The sequence below is a fragment of the Lissotriton helveticus genome, chromosome 2_1 (genome assembly GCF_964261635.1).
Source record: "Lissotriton helveticus chromosome 2_1, aLisHel1.1, whole genome shotgun sequence".
Classification (NCBI taxonomy): Eukaryota; Metazoa; Chordata; class Amphibia; order Caudata; family Salamandridae; genus Lissotriton; species Lissotriton helveticus.
Window position 1 is genome coordinate 1,874,662,808 of NC_136059.1, and position 20,879 is coordinate 1,874,683,686.

A 20,879-nucleotide genomic window follows, 5' to 3' on the forward strand; every position below is an offset into this window, starting at 1 on the left:
CAGCGGGATCCTAATCGCTTTAAGTACCTCCGCCTGCCTTGCTATGCATTGTCCTCTAATAACCACCTAAAAATGCCTCCCACAAAGACGCTTTAGTGTCGACGGAGCCTGTTTTAAGAGTAAAGTAGCTTTCCGTATTTCTTCCTTGAACGCCTCATCCAACAATGCATGTGCCGGGAGTCTCCAAGAAAATGCCTGCCACCTGGAGTCAGGGAACGACAGCCGCAAAAGGCATGGGGAGCGATCCGTCAACGTTCTTGGCAGGTGAGCTATCTTCACCACCCAGCTAGTCACATCTCGAGACGCCAGCCAGTAGTCCAACCGGGACCAGGCTTTATGGTGTTCGGAGAAACATGTAATGTACAATAAATGCTTAACACTACTTTCTGATAAAGCCTTACTGCTCGCCACCACTACCACAAATTGAGAGTAAGGTATTCGCTACTTTTACCTCTGCCTACCTTTGGGGTTCCACTAGACCCTGTGCACACTATACCTTATGTTGATATAGTAAATACAGAGCCAGCTTCCTACACTTATCAAAATAAATAGGTACCCCCTCCTTCAAGAGTGCATGTCAGGTACCTTCAATGTGCTGTTGGCTCAAATGGATAAAAAAAGGGCTAAGGACAAAGTTACTGCCATTTCTGGATGGAGCAGGGAAGTGGATCTTATGTGTTGAGAAGAATACAGCGGGAATAAAGTTGGCGATATGCGATTTCAAATTGTTTAGTAGCCTTATAGGAGGAGAGCAGACTAACAGGGTGTTTGCCGAGGTTGCATCCCAGCAAGTTCGCAGACAAACACCTAGCATGAGGGGCTGCATTGAATACATACAGGCCCCAACTATATGGATGACGCTGAGGGAGCTGTTTCCTGACCGCCCAGACATAGGTGGGTTAATGGTGGAGACTAGGAAGCCTGAAAAGACTAACGGATTTTCTGGACAGAATAGTACTGGCCCATACGTCACATTCTTTTATACTATATGTAGAAATCTGGCTCTGTGTATACTATACCAAAATTTAGTGTACACAGATTCCATCTGCGCTCACTTGGACGATACAACACCAGCGGATGCGGCTGCCGCTAAGGACCGCAGCGTCCCGATTCTAAGGATATTAATAATGCTCTATTAATAGACTTCCACATTGCATATTAATGAGTTGGAATACATTATACATGGACTAACGCCAAAGCCACCCAAGTACGTGGGGCGTCGAGTGCTAGGGTGTTTCCTCGGGCTGGGTTTTCTTACCAGCGCTGGTCGCGGTGACCCTTCAGGCTGAGGCTGCAGCCGTCTTCTTGAGGCTTGAGGGAGGTCGAAGCTCACTAGATCCCAGGTCAGGATCGCTGGGGAAACCTATTCGTGGTGTTGGGCCACTCAAAGACAGTCTGCATTTTCCTGCAGAGTCATGCATAATCACGGGGTCGCCGGAATCTGGATTCCATGGGTGTAGGAAGCTGGCTGTGTATATACTATACCAAGTGAAGTATAGTGTGCACAGAGTCCAGTGGAACCCCAAAGGTAGGCAGAGGTAAAGTAGATAGCACCTCACTTTCTATTTATGGTAGTGTGGTCAAGCACTAAGGCTTTATCAGCGGACAGTGTTAAGCATTTGTTGTACACACTCATTCAGCAAATGAATTCACACACTCAAAGACTGAACTTCAGACCAATTGTTATTGTATAAAAATATTCTTTTAGTTATTTTATTTCCTAGAACTTAGCAAGCCTGGCACAGGTCAGTGATAAATACTTAGCAGTAAATATACAGTTGTAACACAGTTTGGATTGCAATTGTAAATGTACTTTGATTTGATTACAGTAGTGTTACTGATAATGCAATGTTTTTCAGAATACAGTACATATACTTTGTATAGGATTTTTAGTAAAATTACATGTTACTTTTGATTACTTTTCTTACACAGTGTAGTATACATGGATACTACACAGGGACATATCCTGTAAACAGGTAAGTAAAATCGATTTTGTTAGTACAATTTTAAAGAATTTATTTAGGTTTTCCAACTCCACACTTAAAAACTTTTCATAGAAAAACAGTCATTGTTTTCCTATGGAGGAAAATAGTGTTATTGGTTTTAAGGTAAGTATTTTGTTGTGGGAGTTGGTGTTCTAGGGTTAGACTCCGTGGCACCCCAGCGTCAAGGATATACTCTTGTTACACCCTCAGCGGCACTAAGGCGGCCGGGTACAGAGTGCTGAGTCCCAATGTTATCCAATGGAGGATAGGGGCCTCCGGTTCGTGGCTGCTGACAAGTAGGCCACTGGGTTGTGGGAGCAAAGCGGCACTGGGGCGGCCGGGTGCAAAGTGCTGTTTTGGAGTCAGAAGTCCTGTAGCTTTCAATGGGTAGTCTCAGGTTTGCAAAAGCACTGCAGGCTTGAAGACTAAGGTCTTCTAGGGTGCGACCACCACTTGGAGAGGTAAGTTGGGATCTTGGGGGTTGGGTTGGTTTTGCAGCGTGAATCTTTCTGGATTCACTATGCTGTGCATATTCCGCAATCTGGTGGTTGGGTCAGGAATCGTAGTCTTTTTTCTCTTTTTTTTTTTTTTTTGTCGTAGCCCAGGTGGGCGTCGACGTCCCACCATTTGGTGTCCCTTCGGTGACGTCGGCGTGCTTCCGGCAGAAGCTACCACCCTTGGGCGCCATCTTCAGATTCTTTTTTCCGCCGTTGGGTCTGGATCGTCGCGTGAAGCTCCAGAAGTTTTGGAGGAGAAAAGAAGGAAATACAGCAAATCTTCAACGGTGAAGACCTGAGAAGATCGAGAGAAGAGGACCTTTAGAAAGGAGACGACGAAGAAAGGAGAAAACTTCGAAATCTTCGACGTCCTTGGAGGAATGCGCACACAGGGGGCCCCCTGAGCGCAGGGATGTACAAGACGCCCTTTAAATTCTGCAAGAACTGCCACCACAAGTTCGCACAGAAGGACCAGCACCCAGTCTGCAACCTCTGCCTGCCAATCGACCACGAGAGCAGAGACTGCAACGCCTGCTCCGTCTTCAGGCCGAAGACACTCCGAGTTCGAGAAAGACAGAGGACGGCTCACCACACGATGCAGGGCAAGGGCCAAGCCCCGACGCTTTATGAACTTGGCCTCTCCACCGACGACGAGGACAACATCGCCGAAGGCCCAGATGACTTCACGGTCACTGAGACCGATAAGAAAACGCCTGATATGGTAGGAGAGTCTACGACCCCGAAAACTCCCACTGAGCCTCGAAAACCTGAGGCAGACTCTCAAAAGTCTGAGCACTGAGCCTCGAAAGGAGCACCGGCGCCGAAAAAATCGACGACCGAAGCTGCATCCTCCGAAAAAGAGCCCAGCGGATCCTCCGAGAAGGACTCCCGGAGGCCGAAGACCAGCGAAAAGCAAAGGTCATCGAAGCAAGCCCCCGAAAAAGGGACTTCGACTTCGACGTCGAAAGAAAAGGAGCCGAAGAAAGCTTAGACGTCGACGACGCCGCCGAAGAGAGCGGCCGAAACGCTCGACGACGAACAGGCCGCAGAAATGCAGAGAAAGAGAAGAAGGCTCGAGGCCGAAATGGAGAACATCCTTCAGAGAAAGAAGGACTTCGATGAAAAAATGAGAAGTTACAAGATCCCCTCGAAGCCGGCACCGACCGTCGCTGAGGTACAGGAGCTCGAGGAGTTCGACGCCGAAGAGCCGCCGAAAACTCCGGAACCTTCGGAGCACGAAGAGGAGGAAGACCTCTACTACACAGAAGGGGATTACGGGGAACAGCAGTCCAGCTACGGCTCAGGTTCCTCGACGGCCCAAGAGCAGGAATGGCAGGACATCGAGGCCGAAAACCCAGAGGAGGCGGTGCAAACATACCCCACGAGGCCTTCGCCACCTATGACATTGGGGCATACAATGAGGTGGTAAGAAAGGCGGCAGCAGCTTATGGAGTTAAGCTGGAAGAGGAGAAGCCAAAAGCAGACTTCCTGCTCGAGACATTGCTCCCCATACAGACAAGAAGCCAGTTCCTGCCCGTGCTCAAGAGTATCACAGACCAGGGGAAGGAAGCCTTCAAGGACCCAGCTACATGCAGATTAGTAACGCCGAGGACAGAGAAGAAATACAAATTCTCCTCCCAAGACCCAGCTTACATCAAAGGATCCGTCACAGCAGATTCTATAATCGCTGCAACGGCCAGGAAAAGGGCAAACGTCCCAACAACGTCTGGACCCCCACCTGACAAAGAAAGCAGGAGGATGGATCTAACTGGCAGGAAAATTGAGAGGAACGCCGCAACACACTGGCGGATGGCGAATTCCAACGCACTCCTGAATAGGCATCAATACCAGCACTGGGAGGAGATGGGACAGTTGCTCAAGCACCTCCCGGAACAATACCGTTAGAGGGCATCACACCTTGTGGAAGAGGGGAAGAGCATTGCCAATTCGTGCCTGAAGACAGCCTTGGATGGGGCAGAAACATCCAGCAGACTGATGGCTATAGGCATCACAGAGAGAAGGCAAGCCTGGCTCAGGATCTCAGGCTTCAAGGCTGAGGTTCAGAACAACATCCTGAACACACCCTTCAACGGTGAAACACTGTTCGGAGCCCCAGTTGATGATAAGCTCACCCAACTGAAGAAGGACAACGAGACTGCAAGGTCCATGGGGGCCCTGCAGTTCAGGGGGATGAGAAGGGGCACTCCTACACGGAGGCCGAACGGCAGAGGTGGAAGTCAGCGAGGAGATTCTCACCAGAGTTTCCACCAGGGGCAACAGAGTGACAACCAAGGCCACCAGGGCCAGCAGAGGCAAAGCTGGAACTACCAAAGCAGGGGCCAGTCCTTTCGGTCAAGAGGAAATGGACAGACCCAGAGAAGGAGAGGCGGTGAACAACCCCCCTCTAAGTGACTTCACACAGGAGAAAGTGCCCCACCACCCAAACCCTCCGGGGGAGGAGCACAGAAAAACAAAGAGGAGAGGGCTACACGGACAAGACACAAAGGAACATGTAACGCCGGTAGGAGGAAGATTGAGATTTTTTCTCCAGGAGTGGAGAAAAATAAGACAAGTGGATACTCAACATTATGCAGTTCGGATACGGCATAGAGTTGGAAAAGAGGCCACCAAACAGAAAACCAAAGAAAAGACAGCACTCGGGAAGAGAGCTGCAACTACTGCAAGAGGAAGCCCAAGAACTCCTCCTCAAAGCGGCCATCAAAGAACGGAACAAGGGAGTGTACTCAAACTACTTCCTGGTACCAAAAGTGGACGAAAGTCTGAGACCCATCCTGGACCTACGGTTCCTAAACAAATACGTCAAAACTCAAAAATTCAAAATGACGTCCCTACAAGAGGTCATCCCACAGATAAAGGCCGGGGACTTCTTGTCCACCATAGACCTCAAAGATGCGTACCTGCACAGCCCCATGAACAGGCAGCACAAGCACATGCTAAGGTTCACAGTAAACAAGGATCACTACCAATTCACGACCCTGGCTTTCGGCCTAAAGTCCACACCAAGGGTGTTCACCAAATGCCTTGCGGCAGTGGCCGCACACCTAAGAAGAAAGGGGATACGCGTGTACCCCCACCTCGACGACTGGCTGGTAAAGGCAAGCTCTTACAGGACATGCAAAGAGCATGCAGAACAGGTGACAAGAACGCTAGCAAGCCTGGGTTTCTCCATACACTGGGGCAAATGCTCAATGGAACCAGAGCAAGTGAAGATCTTCCTGGGAGCCCAGATCGACACCGTCCAATGCAGAGTCTTACCGAGCGAAAAGAGAACGCTCAGCCTACTGAGGGAGAAACGTCACTACCAGAAGGGGCGAGCTCTGACAGTGAGGACTGTGAGCAAGATCTTGGGGATGATGGCATCATGCATACACCTGGTCCCCAATGTACGCCTACAAATGAGACCACTCCAAGAGTGGCTGCAACAGCAATGGTCACAAGCTACAGGAAGTTGGGAGGATCTAGTAGTTGTAACGCACAGGGTGCAGGAAGAGATAAGGTGGTGGACCAAGGAGAGAATAACAGAAGGGAAACCTCTAACACCACCGGACCCAACAGTGACCATCACCACAGATGCATCCCAGAAGGGGTGGGGCGCACACATGAACAGGCTCAGAGTGAGGGGTCTGTGAAGTCCTACAGATGCAGTCAGGCACATAAATTACCTGGAACTGAAAACTGTGTTGCTAGCCCTCAAGGCTTTTCAGAAACACCTGTACAACCAGAAGGTGCTAATACAAACAGACAACACCACAACGATGTTTTACATAAACAAACAAGGGGGAACTCAATCGTTCCCTCTGTCAAGCTTGGCACAGGAGATCTGGAAATGGGCTATACCACTAAAAATAGACCTGCTAGCCATACACCTGCCAGGGAAGGACAATGTAGAAGCGGATTGGCTCAGCAGGCAGACTTCAGCGTCCCACGAGTGGGAACTCAACAGTCAGGAAACAGAGAGACTATTCAGGAAATGGGGCACGCCAACAATAGACCTGTTTGCAACACGCCGGAATGCAAAATGCCAATACTTTGCATCCAGGCAACCAGAGGCACTGTCCCAGGGGAATGCCCTATGGATAAGTTGGTCAAAAACATTTGCCTACGCTTTTCCCCCGATACCACTGATCCCCAGGGTTCTCAACAAATGCATGAAGAGCAACATGACGCTCATCCTTGTGGCACCACAATGGGCCAGACAGACCTGGTATTCTCAGATAATGGAGATGGTGCAAAGGCCACCCCACAAGTTCTCAAAAAGAAGAGACCTACTCTCCATGGAAAACGGAGAGGTTCTACACCCAGAGCCAGAGAGCCTCAACCTCTCAGCCTGGCTCCTGAGGACTTAGAATTCGCACACCTAAAACTACCAGAGAGCACCCTGCGGGTGCTGCGAGAGGCAAGAAGGCCCAGCACACGCAAGTGCTATGGGGAAAAATGGAAAAGATTCACTCAATGGTGTCGCAAGAAACAACTCCATAGGAAACTGACCAAGGAATCCACGGTGCTAAGGTACCTCACGCACCTAATTAAGGCTAAGCTAAGCTCATCCTCGCTGAGGGTGCACCTGGCAGCGATTGTAGCATACACAAGAGGAGAAACAGGGAGAAGCTTCTTTACGTCCCAAGTCGTAAAAAGATTCCTAGAAGGGGCTAAAAGAATAGCGCCGCCAAAGAGAATTCCGCCACCGGCCTGGAACCTAAATGTGGTACTGATGGAGCTCATGAAAGCACCTTTCGAACCCATCCACAAAGCATCACTGCAAATGTTAACGATGAAGACGGCCTTTCTGGTAGCAATCACCTCGCTACGAAGGGTGAGCGAACTGCAGGCTCTCACACTGCAGGAACCCTACATCCAGATACACAGTGACAGGTTCGTGATGAGAACAGACCCACACTTCATGCCAAAGGTGGTGTCAAGGTTCCACATGAATCGGAGTATTCAGATCCTAGCTTCTTCCAAAACCCCACTACAAGCGCTGAGAGGTCGCTCCACACCCTAGACGCAAGAAGGGCTGTGATGCACTACATTGAAAGAACGAAGGAACACAGGAAAACAAAACAGTTCTTCGTATCCTTCGCAAACAGTTACATGGGCAAACCAGTGACTAAAAACACCATAGCTCGATGGATCGCACAGACAATACAATTCTGCCACAAACAAGCTGGCCAGGAGCTAACAGGAGGGGCACAGGCCCACTCCACCAGGAAGAAAGGAGCAACAATTGCTTTTCTGGCCAACACACCAATTCAGGACATATGCCTGGCGGCAACATGGGCTTCAGTGCACACTTTCACTAAGCACTATTGCGTGGATGTACAGATGAACAAAGAAGCACAAGTAGGACAAAAGGTGCTTCAACATATATTCAACAACCAACGCTCATCTTCCACCCAATCGCCACAAAAGTAACGAAAACCGCTACAAAATCTATGCACAGCATAGTGAATCCAGAAAGATTCGCGCTGCAAAACGAATAGTTTCTTACCTGTCGGTGTAGTTTTGCAGCTTGAAGATCTTTCTGGATTCACTAGCGAACCCACCCGCCTCCGCCAGAAAGATGAGGCTGGAGAAGAGGGTGGAAACACATAGGGAAGAAAGCAAGTTGAAGCTTACAAGATACGTGAAAAGATACGTGGAAAGAATTACGTTGAACAAACAATTAACACACATAGCCATGGATTCACTACAGAGACAAAAAAAAAACCAGAAAAAAGAATCCGAAGATGGCGCTCAAGGGTGGTAGCTTCCGCCGGAAGCATGCCGACGTCACCAAAGGGACACCAAATGGTGGGACGTCGACGCCCACCTGGGCTACGACAAAAAAAAGAGAGAAAAAAAGACTACGATTCCGAACCCAACCACCAGATTGCGGAATATGCACAGCATAGTGAATCCAGAAAGATCTTCAAGCTGCAAAACTACACCGACAGGTAAGAAACTATTCGTTAGGCACCGTCAGTTGGGCCACCCAAGGCCGTGAGGCGTCTGGTTCAGGGGTGCCTTTTAGGGTGGGATCTTCTTACCAGCTCCTGGTCGCGGTTGGGGGGCTTCCTTTTTGAGGCTGAAGGCATCGGCTTGAGGCAGGTCAGGGGTTGCCAAATCTCGGGTCAGGATCGCCGTTGAGACCTCCTCTTGGTGTTGGGCCACTTGAACTCGGGCCGTGGGCGTTTGGTGCAGAGTGGTGCAAACTTGAGGATCTTGCCAGAGCTCCAGTCTGTTGGTGAACAAATCCGGTGTTCACGGTAGACAGAGTCTTTGGGATTGAAGACAGGTAGGTCCTCCGGGTTTCTCGAGGTTGCTGGCTGCAGGACGTACCGGGATTTCGCTTGAGCAGGCTTTAGGCGGGGCCAAGTCAGTGGGTGTCCTCCTCTTGTTAGCTTCGGCACAGCTGTTGAGCCCTTCTTCTTTTCATCTTGCAGGTTCTTGTCTGAGGAAGCAAGGTTCAGGGTTGCCCCTAAATACTAGATTTAGGGGTGTTACAGGTAGGTAAAAAGGTTTGGATCAACGGGCCCTCTCCTGGGTTGGGCACACCCCCTATTATGCCACCCTCCAGTGGGAGGGGGGGGCATAAGCTTTTCCCTGGTTGGCTGAGTTCCCTCCCCCCCCCCCCACCCCCTCCCTCCCCGATCTGCAAGATGACGTGGACTGAGAGTTGTGCTTCACCTCACCTCCCCCAACTGAAGGGTGGAGTTGGCAGAGGTGGGCACACCTCTCTTCCTCACTACTTTTCCTGACGGTTCTCCCTCCCAAAGTGGGGGTCAGAACAAGTGGGCACCAGTTCCCGAAAGCAGCAAGTGGCCTGGGGAAGCTCACAAAGGCGGCAAGCCTTTGAAGCTTTCCCTTCATGGACCCTGCCCATCCTGGGGGAGGAGCTTGGCACCTCGTTCCAGGATGTGCATTGTTTCAGGCCACTTAGTGCAGCAGGCTCTCGACCCAGGGGTCCAGAAACATGTCTGGTGGTGGCAGCTGAAAGCAGCCACTCAGCCGGGACACTAGTGGCAGGTCGTTTTTGAGGGGGCATCTCTAAGATGCCCTTTGTTTGCTTATTTCATTAAATCCCACACTGGCATCAGTGTGGGTTTAATGTGCTGAGAAGTTTGATACCAAACTTCTCAGTTTTCAGTGTAGCCATTATGGTGCTGTGGAGTTCGTAATGACAAACTACCAGCACCATATACTCTTAATGGCAGCACTGCACTTACAATGTCTAAGAATGGACGTAGACACTGTAGGGGTACAGGGCTCATGAACCTGTATCACCACTGGTATAGTGAACCCAGCTAGAGGGGTGACTGATCTATGCCAGGGCAGTGGGTTGTAGGTTGGCACACAGGAATGTGTGCCATGTCGACTCTTCACTTTGTCCTGCACCAAGAAACGCAGCCTGCAAAGGCAGTGTGTGAGTGTAATGATACAGGGCCTCTAAGGTTGGCTCAATAAGAGCTGAAACCCTTAGAAGTGTTTCCTGGTCACAGTGCCTTGGGTACCTGTGGTACCATTTACCAGGGGCTGACCTATGGCCAGCGATGCCAATTGGGTTTTGGTTTCATTGCAGATTTAGGGAAAGAACATAGGCCCTGGGTACCTGATTAGCAGGAGCCCAGGGCACACTCAGTCAAAGCACATCAGCAGAAAGGGGGTGCTACCATGCAGAAAGAGGGAGCTTTCTCACACAAAATTAATGCCCTATGGATGAATTGGTCATCAATAACTGCCTACGCTTTTCCACCTCTCTCTCTTCTTCCATTTCTGGTTTGGAAGCTCAGGCAGATGTCTCTCAAGCTCACTCTGGTAGCTCCCACATGGGCTTGCCAACCATGGTTCGGCACACAACTCGAACTTTCAGCAATTCTACACAAGATGCTTCGCCTCAATCCAAACCATCTCAATCAGAACCATGGCTAAATCAGACATCCAAACCCAAAGGAGCTAAACCTGTCAGTTTTTCTCCTGATATCATAGAATTCTGATATCTAAATCTGCCAGCAGAATGCATCACCGTTCTTAAGGAAGCTTTTATACCTACCACTAGAACTTGCTATGCAGGTAAGTGGAAAAGATTTGTTATTTACTGTAATTGCCAAATGATTGATCCACTCAATGCAACTATACAAAACATAATTTATTCCTTCTTGCATTTACAACGCTCAGGCCTTGCTTAGACTTCCATATGTCTACATCTTGCCGCTGTGGCTGCCTATCTTCACATCAGGGAACACTTAGATTTGTTCAGAGTGACCGTTATTAAGGCTTTTATTGAAGGCTTTAAAAGAGTGATAGCACCAAGCGTCACACCTGCACCTACGTGGAATCACAATATTGTTCTGACAAGCCGTGTGTGTCAACCTTTTGAACCGGTATACAATTGCCCTCTCCATTTTCTTGCATGCAAGGTTGCTTTCTTAATTGCTATTACCTCACTAAGGCGTGTTAGTGAGCTCCAGGCACTAACTTTAGAAGAACCATTCTTCCAGCTTCACAGGGATAGGGTGGTTCTTCATACCAACTCAAAATTCCTTCCAAAGTTAGCATCCCCTTTCCACATTAAACAATTGTTTTTTTTTTTTTTTTGCAGAGTTTTATATAGCGCGAACTAGAACCGAATCAGTTATCAGAGCGCTTTACAATAGCGCCAGTTACGTTACATGACATACTTTCATTTTAGGCACGGGGTGATCTAACTGTTTTCTTTGCTCAACCAGATTGTATCAGAAAGGGCTCTTCATACGCTAGGTGTTTAAAGAGCTTTAATGTATTATATTGACAGGACAAAAGATTCTCATAAAACAGCCTTGTTGCTTTGGTTCCCTCTCACAAAGAAAGGGAAACCCATTTCAAAATCAGGCATCTCTAGATGGATCATTAAATGCATCCAGACATGCTATCTCTAAGCCAAATGGACTTTTGTCAATACCCCCTAGAGCACGCACCACTCGTAAAATGCAGACAGCTAAGGCTTTTTTTGGGCAGCATTCCCATAGCTGACATTTGTAAAGCAGTTATATGGTCAACACCATACACTTTTACCAGGTACTATTGTGTGGATGTTTTAGCACACCAACAAGCTAATGTAGGACAGGCAGCGCTAGGTGCACTTTTTCAAGCCACCGCTTTTTGGAGGGCACTGCTATACAGTCTATGCAAAGTCTAACAAATGCCTCAAATGAATTGTTACTTACCATGTAAGTATATGTTCTTAGCATGTAGTGCTGCAGATTCACATGCACCCACCCTCCTCCCCGGACACCTGTGGTCATTGCAGTCTTAAATCTATATTTTCATACCCATGGAGATTTCTTTACTTACACTTACTTATACTCCATACTCGCCCTCATGCGGGAAAATATTCTAACAATGGAGTTGATCCCCATGCACACTATTACCGAGATGAGGAGTCACCTTACCTCTGACTCGAAAAACCTCTTAGAAGAAAAACAATTTGCAAACACTTGGACCCAACACTTGATGGCATGAGTTTGCAAAGCAGTGAATCTACAGCATTTCACACCAAGAGCAGATCCTTAAAGGGTAAGTAACCTAATCCTTCACTATCCAGAAGAGGGGGTGCAATGCGCATGTGCCGAAGCAAATTCAAAGATTGAGGACTGTCGTATGTCAAAGGCTATGCAGCATCCTTCAGTCATGGTCCCCAGCCTAGCTCTCAATTCACTGTCAGACCTGGTCTTTATTGCTTTGAGCCACTACCAGCTAACGTAATGAACATCCCTAAATTGTAGCTCTCGCTCACCCGTCCATGGTTAGGGAGCTAAAGCCAAACCTGTGAAATGTTCAAATCAGCCCTACTCCCTTCTCCCGCCCCCCTCTCCTTAAGACCTTGTCCCCTCTTTGTTCCTGCTGTATTTTACTGGGGAAGTTGGAGAAAGGGAAAGAGAAGCATGTGCCCTAAAAACTAGCCTCTCAAGGCTCCAGCCCTAGGGAAATAGTCGGAAAAACGGGCAGTCTAGGCCTGTCAACTGTAGGCTGCAAATTTCAAATGCAATTTTCTTTGTGTATAATTGTTATTAGGATCTGATTTTTGTTGCGGATGATCCAGCAACTCCCCTCTCAACAAGTCCATTGACAAATAACGTTTGCAGAGGAAAGGAATAACTAATCATGTCAAATATAGTCTCTGGCTCTAGGTGCCTCATTCCATTGCAATGATCTTGGGTCCTCATACTGATTGAAGCTGTTTTTGTGTTGTTTAGCATCAATTATTAACCTACTTTTTACAAAGTTATAAAAGTGTGAGCTTTGATTTTTAAGAAACTAAAAAACTGTTTTACTCATGCAGACGTCTCCTGATAAAGTAGATTATGAATACAGTGAACTACTTCTGTATCAGAATCAAGTCTTGCGCGAGGCAGAGCTCTATAAGGAAGCCCTTGATCATCTCGTCACCTATGAAAAGCAAATCTGTGATAAGCTTGCTGTTGAAGAAACTAAAGGTATTGCAGAGATTTTGCCTTGTGGGGATACTTGTATGCTAGTGAATGATTGCCATGTTGTGACATTTTTTTTAAAGACGTTAGCTATCGTTTTTTCAGTGGGTTTTGCCATTTTGGTAGTTGATGCAATTAAGCATAAATATTAAAAAGACCTTTTAGTTTAGACACACCTTTAAAAATGACTCGGTGAGTTAAGCCCTCTTTGATTAGCATAGACTTTCTTGAAAGTGGTATGCTCTAATCCTAGCACCAACTAAAGTGTTTCTTTTGGCTGTTGAGTACCGAAAAGTATGGAAATAACCCTGCATGTGCAACACGAAATGGCAAAACACAATCTTTAACAAAGTAGTGACTTTCCTGAACTTTTTTGGCTGCTTGTGATGTAAATAGTTCATACAGTATATCCTTCACAAGTTCTAGATAAACAATTCCCTACTGTACAACGACCTGGGCACACTGAGTGTTTTATCCTTTTCAAACCTTGGTTTCTATGATTAATTGGTTTCAGACTAATTTTGTGGTTATTGCTTTCCATTCGAAAGAATGGTCAAACAGCATTTTTTGCCATTTGTGTTTGTCAATAGAAGCAAGAATACCTTACTGCATATTCCCCATTCTGCCATTGTTCAAAACAATATGCTAAAAAAAATAGACAAGATGATAAATATTTGTAATTTGACATACTATTACTAGTTTTTCTGCACTAGGAGACGAACTATTGATGGAAATTATTTGTCTAAATGTTTGTGTTGTATTGGGTATTTAGCTGAGCAAAATCTAAACGGGATTTTCTTTCCTAATAACATAACATTAGCAACATTGATGCACAAAGGCAGTACTTGCTGATCAGTTAAGTTAGAAATGTTGAGCCCTTTTAAAAAATAAGTCCATCATAGTATCATTAGCGCTTAGTGTATACCTCAACCACAAGACTATGTTAAGCACTTGCTTTTCTTCATATAATGGTGTGCTTTTCAAATACTTTTGATGCATGAACTGCTTGATTAGCAGTGATTAAGGGCAGCTTAGTTCGAAGACAAGACTGACCCCTTGTTAATGAATTCTTTTCTGCCTTTTCTAGGGGAGGTTCTGTTACGTTTGGGTAGACTGGATGAAGCAGCCAATGTTTACAGAGGACTGCAAGAGAGGAGTCCAGAAAACTGGGCCTACTACAAAGGGTTAGAGACTGCACTTAAACCAGGTATATATTTTTCTCTTCATTTTAAAGCTGCTGATGCAAATCTTTTACTACTTAGACAGAACATTATTTTTCCAGGTGCATCTCTTTAATGTTTTCTGTAGTGCTTTTGTTTTATATTCTTTTTAAATGAAAATCAAACTGTTTATTTGAATATACCCTATTCTTTCCTAGCGAGTGTGGAAGAGAGGTTAAAGATTTATGAGGATGGATGGATGAGATACCCGAGGGGACTTGTATCACGAAGATTGCCATTAAACTTTTTATCTGGTAAGCATAATCTCTTCTGATTTATTATAAAAATACTCAGAACAGAGTTCTTTGGACTGCCATTAGCAGATTGCTTCTGTTTGGCACTCCTTCAAAAGTACTTTGAATACTCAATTGAATCTGTGATTGAGAGGATAGCTATCTGTCTTCTTGTCTTTTTAGGTGATATGTTTAAGGAATGCCTGGACAGATACTTAAGAATGAATTTTAGCAAAGGCTGTCCACCAGTTTTTAATACTTTGAGGTCGCTATACCATGACAAGGAGAAGGTAAGAAAATAATTTGTATAATCTACTTTTCACTGTCTGAATATTACATAAACATTTTCATTTTTCCTCCCGCCGCCACAGTAATTCTTTCTCTGACATGGCACCTGGGTTGATAGCAATCTTGGTAGCATTTTTTCTTAGTAATGTAATATTCTGGTACTGTCTCTCTACTCCTATCCCCATGTCTTATCCGCCTTCTAGGTTACACCCCTCCATCCTGATTTCACCACCAGGCCGTGATTTACCATCATGGCCAAAGTCTATAGCCATGCTACCTTTGTCGTTCGGATGAACAGAGTTTCTACCTCTTTGGGAACACTTTCTGTATTCTTCAAAGAAATGTGCCTTTTCCGCATTATATCTTTTACTGGTGGGGAAGAGGGTGAATGACTCTCTTGATCTTAACTTGGGCTTTTTACTTCAGGCACAGGTGTTGATTCGTGCTTATCGTGAACCTGAGGCAATCTGTTGATTTTTCACGTTGCTCTTTTTTTTTTATTTTTAGAGAGGAAGTTGCCCTGATAAAGGAATCCTTTTTTTAGTCTTGTGCGATTTTATTACTATTAATCTATGATAACCTTACTCTGTGTCCAGTTGTGAATGCGAACAGGTGATGCTTGTTAATTCAGCCACTACCATTTGAAAATCAGAGCCATGGATTGTAGATCATGATTCCAGTTGCTTACGGTTCAGGTACTCTTGAGGCGACTTAGTTGGTGCTGACCCACTTCTGTATATGTCCCATTAAAAAGAGAGAAATCTATTGGAGCCTGATCTCCATTCGCTTGAACTGGGCTCTAGCTAGATATTGAGGGGCACTGTAGGAAGCTGGCTCTTATATAGTGGACCAAAGTGAGGTACACTGTGTAGAGTCCTCGCAACCCTTATTGGTTTACAGAGGCAAAAATAACACTAAATGCTCTCATTTGTGGTAGCGTGGGTGAGCAGTTTAGGTTTATCAGAGAATAATAAGCATTTGTTGTACTCACAGAGGCAATAAATGAGACACACTCAATACATCTGAGACCAATTTTGAAAAATAGGTCGTAATTTTTAATACATTTTATTACCAAGAACATCGTTCCCAATTAAGTATTTTTGTAAATATTGAATTTCACAGGTAAGTAAACAGTTCACTTAAATGCGTCTTTATGCAGCAATGCTTCCTGGGGGGAGGGGGGGGGAGAGAGGCATATGTTGCATACAGTAATTTACAATCGTTTTCTGAGGGTCTCCTTCAGGACTTTAGTTCGTATGGGGCCAAGGTCCAAAGTACCACCAACAGTTACTTGTTACCTGCCCTGGGGCGTCCGGGTGCAGAGTTGCTAGTCGGGTTGGTAGCGTTGCGCGGTACGCCTTTGAACAGAAGCGTGGGGGGCAGCTAAAAACAGGCTGCAGAGTGGAACTTAAGGACAGGTCTGTGAGCTCCCAACGGGGGCTTGGGTCCGAAGGATCCTGGGAACAAGGGCGCACAGCTGGTTCATCGGTACATGTGCTGGGGCGTTCAGATGCAGAGTGGATAGATCGGTTGGGCTCTGTGCGTCCTAGGTCCTTGCAGTGGTCTCTCGTCTGTTGCGGGTACAGTAATCAGGACAGCTGGGCCACTGAAGTGGGTCTCTGCATTGCAGATTGTCATTCGACAGCTGCTCAGACTCGGTGCTGTTAATCCTGACTTGACTTAAACAGCCCTTAGCTCCGGTACGCTCCTATCCTAAAAGTCTTGGGGTGATTCGTGAAGCGGACGCTGAGAAAAAAGGGGGGTCCCAAAACGCGTTTTCTCCATGCAATTTTCCATAGTTATCGTTCATTGTGGCGACAGCGCGAAAGGCTGAACGGAATTGCACAAAATTTGGCAAGGTTTTGTAGTCCTCGGTTCAGACTCATGCCTTTTGCTTATATGGTGTAAATCTGTCCAGTAGTTTCTGAGAAAATTACAATTAAAAGTACATATATCTATGGCCTCGGAGGATCCGCGGACCCTGCCGTACACGAGCTGCGTGCTAATTGGCTGTCAACACTCCAAACCAGGAAGCGTTGGCAGTCAACTTGTGCATCGGCAGCCATCTTGTGCCTCGGTAGAACCGATAGCTAGAAACAACTGGGGCTGGCTCTAATCAGTAAGGCTGAGCCTGATAAACAGAACAGAGGAGGGATGCCAATACTGATAATCTAATTCATACACCAATTTATCAACCAAATAAAGACTACTGTTAAAAACTGGGAGGCGCTATTTAATAGGCACAAGAAACCTAATAAGCGAAAACGCGAAAAGGGGGCAGGTTAGAAACACCCTGACAACCCTAGGCCTGCTCAGGGGGTCCCACAAAGACCCCCAAGGCCCAAAAAAAGAATATTTTTTAAAAAAATCAGCAAAATCCGTGCAGGATGCGCAGATCTTGCCGATAAAATAAACAAACATTTGCAATGCAATAGGTCTCGCATTAGGAAAGTTTGAGCTATAGGTATTGTAAATGACGAATTTTGTATTTGTGTTGGTTTTGAAAATAGCTAAATTAATAGCTTTGTCATTTACAATTCCAATAGTTTTAACTTATGCAAATGTGACACCTATAGCATTTGTAATGCAATGTGTTGTATTTACGTGACTTAGATGTATTGATATTACAAATAGCAATGGCTTTTATTTTTTTAAAATAATTAATGCTTAAATAAAAGTTATTGTAATTTATAATGGCAATAGCTTAAACTTTTGGGAATAACTTTTGCGAAGATTATGTTCTGTGTATTTTATTGTGACGAAAATCCAAGAACAGAAGTGAAATATTAACATCTTTTTGCGACATTTGTAATAAAGCTTGAAACATTGAGAGAACATATTTGAACCAGTTGTTGTTGAATGGTTGCACAGATTGATGCTGTGGTGGCGTTCAGTGATGCTGTGGTAGCACATAGTGATGTTGTGGTGCCCCTGAGTGATGTTGTGGTGCCCCTGAGTGATGTTGTGGTGCCCCTGAGTGATGTTGTGGTGCACCTGAGTGATGTTGTGGTGCCCCTGAGTGATGTTGTGGTGCCCCTGAGTGATGTTGTGGTGCCCCTGAGTGATGCTGTGGTGCCCCTGAGTGATGCTGTGGTGCCCCTGAGTGATGCTGTGGTGCCCCTGAGTGATGCTGTGGTGCCCCTGAGTGATGCTGTGGTGCCCCTGAGTGATGCTGTGGTGCCCCTGAGTGATGCTGTGGTGCCCCTGAGTGATGCTGTGGTGCCCCTGAGTGATGCTGTGGTGCCCCTGAGTGATGCTGTGGTGCCCCTGAATGATGCTGTGGTGCCCCTGAGTGATGCTGTGGTGCCCCTGAGTGATGCTGTGGTGCCCCTGAGTGATGCTGTGGTGCCCCTGAGTGATACTGTGGTGCCCCTGAGTGATACTGTGGTGCCCCTGAGTGATGCTGTGGTGCCCCTGAGTGATGCTGTGGTGCCCCTGAGTGATGCTGTGGTGCCCCTGAGTGATGCTGTGGTGCCCCTGAGTGATGCTGTGGTGCCCCTGAGTGATGCTGTGGTGCCCCTGAGTGATGCTGTTGTGCCCCTGAGTGACGCGATAGATGGAGGGAGGGCGATAGATGGAGGGAGGGCGATAGATGGAGGGAGGGCGATAGATGGAGGGAGGGCGATAGATGGAGGGAGGGCGATAGATGGAGGGAGGGCGATAGATGGAGGGAGGGCGATAGATGGAGGGAGGGCGATAGATGGAGGGAGGGCGATAGATGGAGGGAGGGCGATGGATGGATGGAGGGAGGGCGATAGATGGATGGAGGGAGGGCGATAGATGGATGGAGGGAGGGCGATAGATGGATGGAGGGAGGGCGATAGATGGATGGAGGGAGGGCGATAGATGGATGGAGGGAGGGCGATAGATGGATGGAGGGAGGGCGATAGATGGATGGAGGGAGGGCGATAGATGGATGGAGGGAGGGCGATAGATGGATGGAGGGAGGGCGATAGATGGATGGAGGGAGGGCGATAGATGGATGGAGGGAGGGCGATAGATGGATGGAGGGAGGGCGATAGATGGATGGAGGGAGGGCGATAGATGGATGGAGGGAGGGCGATAGATGGATGGAGGGAGGGCGATAGATGGATGGAGGGAGGGCGATAGATGGATGGAGGGAGGGCGATAGATGGATGGAGGGAGGGCGATAGATGGATGGAGGGAGGGCGATAGATGGATGGAGGGAGGGCGATAGATAGATGGAGGGAGGGCGATAGATAGATGGAGGGAGGGCGATAGATAGATGGAGGGAGGGCGATAGATAGATGGAGGGAGGGCGATAGATAGATGGAGGGAGGGCGATAGATAGATGGAGGGAGGGCGATAGATAGATGGAGGGAGGGCGATAGATAGATGGAGGGAGGGCGATAGATAGATGGAGGGAGGGCGATAGATAGATGGAGGGAGGGCGATAGATAGATGGAGGGAGGGCGATAGATGGGGTGAGGGCGATAGATGGGGTGAGGGCGATAGATGGGGTGAGGGCGATAGATGGGGTGAGGGCGATAGATGGGGTGAGGGCGATAGATGGGGTGAGGGCGATAGATGGGGTGAGGGCGATAGATGGGGTGAGGGCGATAGATGGGGTGAGGGCGATAGATGGGGTGAGGGCGATAGATGGGGTGAGGGCGATAGATGGGGTGAGGGCGATAGATGGGGTGAGGGCGATAGATGGGGTGAGGGCGATAGATGGGGTGAGGGCGATAGATGGGGTGAGGGCGATAGATGGGGTGAGGGCGATAGATGGGGTGAGGGCGATAGATGGGGTGAGGGCGATAGATGGGGTGAGGGCGATAGATGGGGTGAGGGCGATAGATGGGGTGAGGGCGATGGAGATGGGGTGAGGGCGATGGAGATGGGGTGAGGGCGATGGAGATGGGGTGAGGGCGATGGAGAGAGAGAGAGAGGGGTGTCGGGAGTTAAGGAGGTCCTTTATCTAAGATGACTTATTCATTACAGGTCCTTAATTTACCAAGAAAAAGCGAGAATGTCTTCACATTACCATACATTGAAAACGTCTTAAAGTATGTGCTTGCAACAAAGTGTAAACAGATCAGTGGCCCGTTTGCTCACACTACAGATTTTACGTTTATTCCGGATCAAAAGCAGCTGGTGTGTTGTGTGTAAACAACAAGCTCTTGGCATTGCTCAGAGTGTCGGGGGAAGCGGATTTCTTTGAAGTGTGAGAACTCCTTTGAAGTGTGAGTGTGGAGAGAGGCTCACAGGCTGCCGTTCGATGTGCACGGGCCTTCACACGGGCACTGTAGGCAATCCGCCTGCTTGGTAGAATTATTTAATGCCCTTTTACAAAAGTCTCGCTGAAACGCATGCGCGTTATCACAGCGAGACTTAAATTTTTTTATTTTTTTTTTAAATGCGGGCTTCCGCACTTGGATGCTAATTAGCCCCCAGGGGCCAAATCCCGGGGGCATGTTTATAAAAGGTAGTGGGGGGGTGGGCGATTCCTCCCCTCACCCCACATTGCCCTGGGGACCGCCACCCCCTGGGGCAAATTATGAATAATCGCGTTTGCAATGACAGGGTGGGAGCTTTGCTTCTTTGAAGCGAGAGCAGGTAAATGAAGCAAAGCAGATTGGTGTATAAGTATATTTGATTGTGTTCTATTGATCATTGACAGCATGTATGAGTGAATCTATAGGTAAGTGATTAGATGTGTGTGTAGATCTAAGAATCACTGAGTGGGTTTTTAGAAACTTGTATTGGTGTGTCAATGGATTCAAATATGGTACTCTATTTTACAGTGAGTGATGAAAGGTTATAATAGTATATGATGAGGTGTATCTGATTGTCACGTGGATGATGTCATCAGTGATGTCATTTGAGATGTCATCAGTGATGTCACTGACCATGTCATGAATGATGTAATATGTGACATCAGTGGATTGCGGGCGCGTGAGTTATACTTAGTACAACTAACTATAACGGAGGAATTTCGATGGTTTTCTACGAGTGAAATGTCCAGCTAACTAGAACACCCCTAAAACCTATGGTTTTTTCTGTGAATTTCTAAGGTTTTTTAAATGCTAATTCCGAACTATAACATGTCTGAAACCTATGGTTTTTCAGTGAATATATATATAACATGTATCATTTTTTCTCATCCCAATGCAGCTCCCAATAGGAGGCTAAACAATGTAATTACACATATAAAGACTGTATTCACAAT

General features: G+C 47.0%; 1 protein-coding gene across 1 annotated transcript in view; it reads left to right on the forward strand.

Annotated features, from left to right (window-relative positions):
• Window positions 1-20,879, forward strand: part of NAA15 (N-alpha-acetyltransferase 15, NatA auxiliary subunit) — a 689,053-nt gene that overhangs the window by 201,030 nt on the left and 467,144 nt on the right. Inside the window, exons 6-9 of the mRNA XM_078676786.1 lie at window positions 12,801-12,954; window positions 14,036-14,155; window positions 14,327-14,422; window positions 14,585-14,691. Coding sequence (XP_078532912.1) covers window positions 12,801-12,954; window positions 14,036-14,155; window positions 14,327-14,422; window positions 14,585-14,691 — 477 coding nt within the window. The remainder of the gene's footprint in view (window positions 1-12,800; window positions 12,955-14,035; window positions 14,156-14,326; window positions 14,423-14,584; window positions 14,692-20,879) is intronic.